General features: G+C 38.3%; 1 protein-coding gene across 4 annotated transcripts; it reads right to left on the reverse strand.

The window, feature by feature from the left end:
- Positions 1–894: 894 nt before the first annotated feature.
- Positions 895–3,941, reverse strand: LOC112523182 (pentatricopeptide repeat-containing protein At1g11900). 4 transcript variants are annotated; one of them, XM_025132676.1, is made up of 4 exons: positions 3,636–3,941; positions 1,752–2,604; positions 1,422–1,646; positions 895–1,282 (listed from the first exon to the last, which is right to left on the reverse strand). In XM_025132676.1, exons 1-3 carry the CDS (start codon positions 3,801–3,803, stop codon positions 1,552–1,554), a joined length of 1,116 nt encoding a protein of 371 aa, XP_024988444.1. In that variant the 5' UTR covers positions 3,804–3,941; the 3' UTR covers positions 895–1,282; positions 1,422–1,551. The 4 variants fall into 4 exon arrangements, with proteins under 4 accessions (XP_024988444.1, XP_024988440.1, XP_024988443.1 ...); XM_025132672.1 differs by having other exon boundaries at positions 1,422–2,604; XM_025132675.1 differs by having other exon boundaries at positions 1,422–2,601; positions 3,636–3,915.
- Between the last annotated feature and the right edge of the window lie 2,510 nt (positions 3,942–6,451).

Consider the following 6,451-nt stretch of genomic DNA (forward strand, 5'->3'; position numbering starts at 1 on the left):
TCTTAACCGGTCTCGGTCCTAGAAAACGTTAAAATCCACAACCGGTCCATACCGGTCCCGGTTCCGGTCCTCCGACGGTTACGGGCCGGGCTGGGCCCATTTGGCCATCTCTACTCCGAGCTATCCACGAAGCAGGTGATCGGTCTGGGGTTAGTCAGCTCGTTCGTATAACGAGTTGGATATCCAGGTTAATTAAAAAAAATCTTAGTGGTTGTCTTGAATGGGTTCTCACACTAAGCAAAAACCAGTCAACTATGATGGAGTCTCATATAACCATGTGAAAAATAGTGTTTACTTCACAATGTGATTATTTTGAAAAACATGGAATGTTTCACATTATGAAACAACACAATTTTTTCATATGCTTTGTTTCACAATGTACACGATTAACGGTTCTCAACCTTATTATGGTCCTAGGAATGCAAATAATATGCTTTGTTTCACAATGTACACGATTAACGGTTCTCAACCTTATTATGGTCCTAGGAATGCAAATACACCCATATCGGACACGTGCACTCATAACACAATATTGCCTCTTCACTTGTACCATAGGGGCCTCATCTGCCAAAATCTATCTACACATTCACAAGCAAATCAACGAGAGAGAGTGAATACCAAAATGCATTACTAACCTCTAATCTCATTCCAAGAATTCAGGGTTCATATGCTAAAAATATTGCATACTTCTCTAATTTGTCCTACCAGATGGAAAATTACGAAATGCGCAACAACTTCTTACTGATTCACATTGAAACTAAGGGGCCGTTTACTAAACGCTTACCCGGTAAGTACTTACCGGATAATTTTCCTCACTGGATGAACATGGCAAGGGCCAAGAATCTTACCCGGTAAGAACGAGGATAAGGATGGAGAGTCTTACCCGGTAAGTAAGGGGGACGGCTCTTACCCGGGTAAGCGCTTACCAAGAAAATTGTTTCACGGAATACGTTTTGATGTACTACAACCTTACCCAATAAAATAAATTATAGTGTTAGACTCCTAACAGTAAGCACTTACCAGGTAAGCATTTAGGTAAACAGCCGCTAACCAAGTTTTATGCAAAGGTAGTGAAGAAAATAGATACAGTTATGATCTATACACAACATTCATCCTGAACTGTGATCTTTCAGTCATCTTTAGTTCATCCATTACCACACCAGTCAAGAAGATACCATGGAGCTCAAGTCTTCGATCTATCCATTTTTGCAGCATCACTTTAACGATATCGGAATAGCAGCAGAACCATAGCACTGAATGGCATCTCTTCCTCCTATTTCAACTTGTCACAAGAAAGAAAGAAAAAAGAAGTACATGAAAGAATGAAAAAGAACTCGCAAACGCAAATAGTTTGTGTGCATGCATATGTGAAAAAGTGATTGTATTTAGATACATCACTGGGAAAGTATGAGGATTTGCACCTTGAATACCATGAAGCTTGAACCATGCATCTTGTGGAATTACAGGGGTGGTCTGCTCACTGTTGACACTTGAAAATTCATATACCAAGAGAAGCTAAACCAGTAATTGTTCCAAATGAAGGATATATTTCTATCTGCTTTTCTGTTTAAAATCCTTTGGACCAACAAGATCACCTTCACATTCATTCATCTCCTCCAAGAACTTTAGTGCTAATTCTGATTTACCTAGTCTATTCAAATTGCTAATTAATGATCGATAAATGTAAATTGAAGGGCAGATATGACCACGCTTCATGTCTTGAAAGAGTCTCAATGATTCTTCTATGTTACCTGATCGAAGAAAACACTCGATCAACGCAGTGTAAGTTCTCAAATCAGGCTGCAGTCCCACTTTCCCCATTTCTACCGTAAGCACTACACAAAAGTCAAATCTGCCAACCTTCCTCAAGCTGTTTAACAAGGTATTATAGGATACAATATCCGGGGCTATATTCACCTTTTTCATGGAAGCAAACACATTTAGCATCTCGTCCACTTGTCCGGTTTTACCAAATATCCCCAACATCGTGTTATAAGTAATCAAATCTGGTTCACATTTCAGACTCTTCATGTGATCAAATACAAGTATAGCATTATGAACATGTCCACAATCTGCAAATGCATAGATAATCCTGTTGACAACCGTCACGCTTCCTGTACAAATCAGTTCCAAGATTTCCTTGACAAAGATTAGCACCAAGGTTAAATCGTTGCTCTTGGAAATAGCCTTGGCAACATTAAAATAAGTAGTTGAATTCATCAATAGATGGTTAACTAACATATCTTTAAAAATAAGGGACACAATCCCTGTATCATTCTCTTCGCACGCTACAGCCAGAAGGAGATTATAAGCTGGCAGACTATTGATGGCATGCTCATCACGCAATAATTGCAGCAGCTTAGCAGCTGCTCGTAGCTTTTTCTTTCTGCAGAGTTTACTAATGTGATTAGTACACGATTCCATGACGGAACTTGGACATTTCTGTAATTCAGAAACAATTTCACCCAAAACTTGATACGCCACTTCCTCCTCCTCAACTGATGCTTCTGTTACCAATGAACGACTTCTGAATGTGCAGATGCTTGGTGTGAAATATAGTGGACACATCCATTGGACTTTAACCGGGTTTGATGATATATACTTCTGCATTTATAGAAATCCCTTGTAAGCATGAGATCAATAAGTTGCATTTTGTACCCAAAAAAAGCCTTGTTTTTCAACAGAAGCAAGATTGGTTTAACAACACAATAAATTATGGCCAATATCTAGGGTTAGAACCAAAGATGTAAACGGTATTAAGCAGTCCTCATTACCATGATTCCTAGAATGGGATAGAATTTAAATGCTAGGCAGCCATGATTCCTAGTAGCAACGAGAATTCAACGGCATGCCACCTAAATTTCAAACTCCACCCCAACACACACACCCCAAAACAAAAAAGAATATTACAAACAAACATTAAAAAAGTACCCCTTGTTATAAGAATCTTCAGTTTCATATCATTCCACCTACCCCCTCTTTCTAGAAAAGAATCCACTTAGAACTTTAGAGATCCAAACCTACTTTCCAAACCTTTAATATATGTGTGTGTGCTCGTACTACATGATTTTCCCTTTGCAAGAATAAGCAAATTTGGAAATGAAGAGCCAAATATAAGGGTTGTTTGTGCATTTATGTTTCTACAATCTATCCAACATCACTCACTCCTTCAAACTATAATCCATTGTGGCCATTTTCACAACGGAGCTAGTTTTCAAGAAAAGCTCAAGAAAGTTACTCACTTATAGATTTTACTACCTCCAAAATGTTTCTACTCTTAATACTTTTCATATATATGAATGTCATCAATTTTTTCGGCATAACTAAACCACAAGTCTGAAGTGGAAAAATGAACCATTTGATGAAGTCAAATCTAGAGTTTTCTTTTTCTTTTGGAGATGGAGGAATGGTTAATTACTCTAACAAACATCCTAGTTTACAAAGACCATCAGGCTTTGAATATATTCACCATCCAAGTCCTGTCGATCAAATGCAAAAAAGAACCCTAGTACAGTTATATACATATGGCAAATGAGAAATCGATTTCAACCACCATTAAGCAGAAATGGATTTCAAGACAGAAAACCCCTAGATGGAACTGGAAAATGTAAAGTTTTGTACAAAGAACGACTTACAGTGTTCAGGAAATAAGAAATTGATAAATGGAGTGTCTTAACCAATCCTCCACGATCAATAGTCCGATAGTTGCAAGGACTAGATAAGAAGGAAGAAATGCATAACAAGTTAGGGTTCTTCCATCGAGGAACAACTGCTCGTTTCAAGCGATTCGAAGCACAGAGCATCTAATTCGATTAAGCTTCTAGGGTTTATCTAGGGTTTAAGAAGGATGTTACATCTGAATCGAAAACAACTGCTTCTCCGTCGGCGAGTGGTTCTTGGTAGCCATCGTTGGGGTTTAAGTTTTTACCGTTTGAGGGATTAAATATTGGGGCACGACCAGAATTGTTTATTATAGAATGAACTACATTTTTGGTCCCTTTCGTTTCTCAAAAATAATACTTTCCGTCCCCACAGTTTTAAAATTACAGTTTGGTCATCGTGGTTTGTAAAAACGACTGGATTTGGTCCCTGCTTCTAACAGCGGCCTTTTCTTCTCCGGCGGTTACATCCCGTCTCCGGCGATCACCGCTGAGAGCCATCCATAAAGAAACTCCTGCACTCACGGCCACTCCACCTCTCCCATCCCCTTCTGTATCCCTCCCCTTAACTCACAACGAACTCACTCCAACAATTACCCTTCTCCGGTCATCTTCCATGATGACCCAGATGCACATGGAAGGAATCAAACTGAGGTAGGGTACGATCGAAAAGACGTGTTTGTAAGCAGTGGCGGATCCAGGATTTTTGTTTAGTGGGGTCACCTTTAAGGTAGACTAAAAACCCGCAAAATCGTCCGATGTGTTTTTAACCTAATTACAACGTTTTCGAGGGAATTTTAAAGTTTTTTGGTTGATTTCGAAGGATTTTTTTAGTGTTTTTGTCGATTTCGAATAACTTTTTTGGTTTTTTTGATTGATTTCAACAGATTTTATTTGTTAGAGTAACAGCTTTGATTGGGGTTGGGGGCCCCGGAAAAATGTAATTGGGGGGAAAGTGATAGGTAGATCATGTAAAACCTAAATTTTAACCTATGAATTTTTGTTTTTGAGTTTTTGACTGGGGTCCCTTCCCCCCTCCTTTAAACCACTACATCCGCCCCTGTTTGTAAGGTCTAACAGAGGGATCCAGTGGTGATAAGAACTCACGATGGTGAGATCTAACAGAGGGATCTCACAGGTGATGGTGGTGATGAAACCCCTGCTACCACCCAAATATATCGTTGTGAATTGAAATCAAAAGATGAAATCAAAATCGAAAGGGGTTGGTGGGAGCTCGTTTTGTTTGCGGTTTGCATCTTCGGTCATCTCTTTGTTTTTTTTTTTCATTAATTATTGAGTCTTGGCTTTTTGGACCCGTTTTAGGTCTTGGTACAAGAAGATATATGATAGAGATTTTGGATTTGAGGTTTTAATTCGGGACATGAGACGATGACCAGAGTATAGCCGAAGACAATGACCAGAGTATAGCTGGAGACGATGTCCAGAGTATAGCCGGATGCGATGACCCTACGACTTAAATGTGAATGTTAACAAATGAAGCAAATAGCCCTTCGTCAATGTACCTTCCCCCCACCCCTTCTCCGATGAACCCCCTTCTCACGAGGCCCCACTTTAACGACATTGACTATCGAACACAAATCACAAGGTTGAATCACAAACTCAATCTGGAGTTCGTCATATGTTTGATTTGCAACTCATGTTATTTCCTACTGGCTTATTGTATCTTCTACTTCAATTTAGAATATCTTCTGCTTCGAATTTGAGGGAAACAATGGGAACAGGGGTTGGCTCTCGGTTTTTAGGATTTTGAGGTTTTATGTTTGGTTTTGATTTACACTTAGATTTTGAATTTGAGATTTTAAATTTAGATTTTGGATTTGACGTTATGATTTTGGACATTAGACGATGACCGGAGTATAGCTGGAGTAGATGACTCAGATTTTCACCCGAGACTATGATATGAGATGTCCAACAAATGCATGTCGGGGGTTAACCGGAGATGATTCCAATATTCCAAGCAATATATATTATTTAATAAATTTTTTATTTTTTTCTAAGTAAAATGATAAAAAAGATGAGAAAAACTAAAATATTCCTGATTTAACATAATATTTTAATGGTTGTTAGATAGGGACCAAATCCGGTTGTTTTTGCAAACCACGATAGCCAAATAGTAATTTCAATACTACAAGGATGAAAGACAATACTTTTGAAAACCACAGGGACCAAAAATATAATTTACCCGGTAAACGCTAACCATGGTAAGAGTTGTCACCAGGACTTACCGGGTAAGACTCTTGGTCATTGCCTTTGCTCTTAAAGGATAAAATTCTTGGTCCTTGCCATATTCACCCGATAAGATAATGTGACTTGGTAAACGCTTACCCAGGTAAGCATTTGGTAAACGGCCCCTTAATTAAATAATTTATTTTAAATTAATACATTTATCGTATGTAATAATTTTTGTGTACTAGAAAATTAGTCATCTTTTATAATTGCGATGATACTAGGAGGCCGTTTGCTAAACATGACTAGGGTCGAGAATCTGATCTGGTAAGAACGTGAAGGTAACGACTCTTACCTAGCAAACGCTTACCATGTAAATTATTACACACGATATCGTTTCAATAGATTACAATTTTACCCGATAAAGTAAGTTACAATGTTGACTCTTACTGGTAAATGCTTTCCAGATAAACGGCTCCTAAAACGATCGCTTACCCGGTAAACACTTATCGGAGGAGTGTACTCTTAACCATTTACTCACATTTCTTCATTGCTATATAACTACAAAAGGGATTAACAATGCAATGTGATCATCTTATTTATTC

The sequence above is a fragment of the Cynara cardunculus genome (assembly GCF_001531365.2).
Source record: "Cynara cardunculus var. scolymus isolate 2C chromosome LG 12, CcrdV1, whole genome shotgun sequence".
In the NCBI taxonomy this organism is placed as follows: domain Eukaryota; kingdom Viridiplantae; phylum Streptophyta; class Magnoliopsida; order Asterales; family Asteraceae; genus Cynara; species Cynara cardunculus.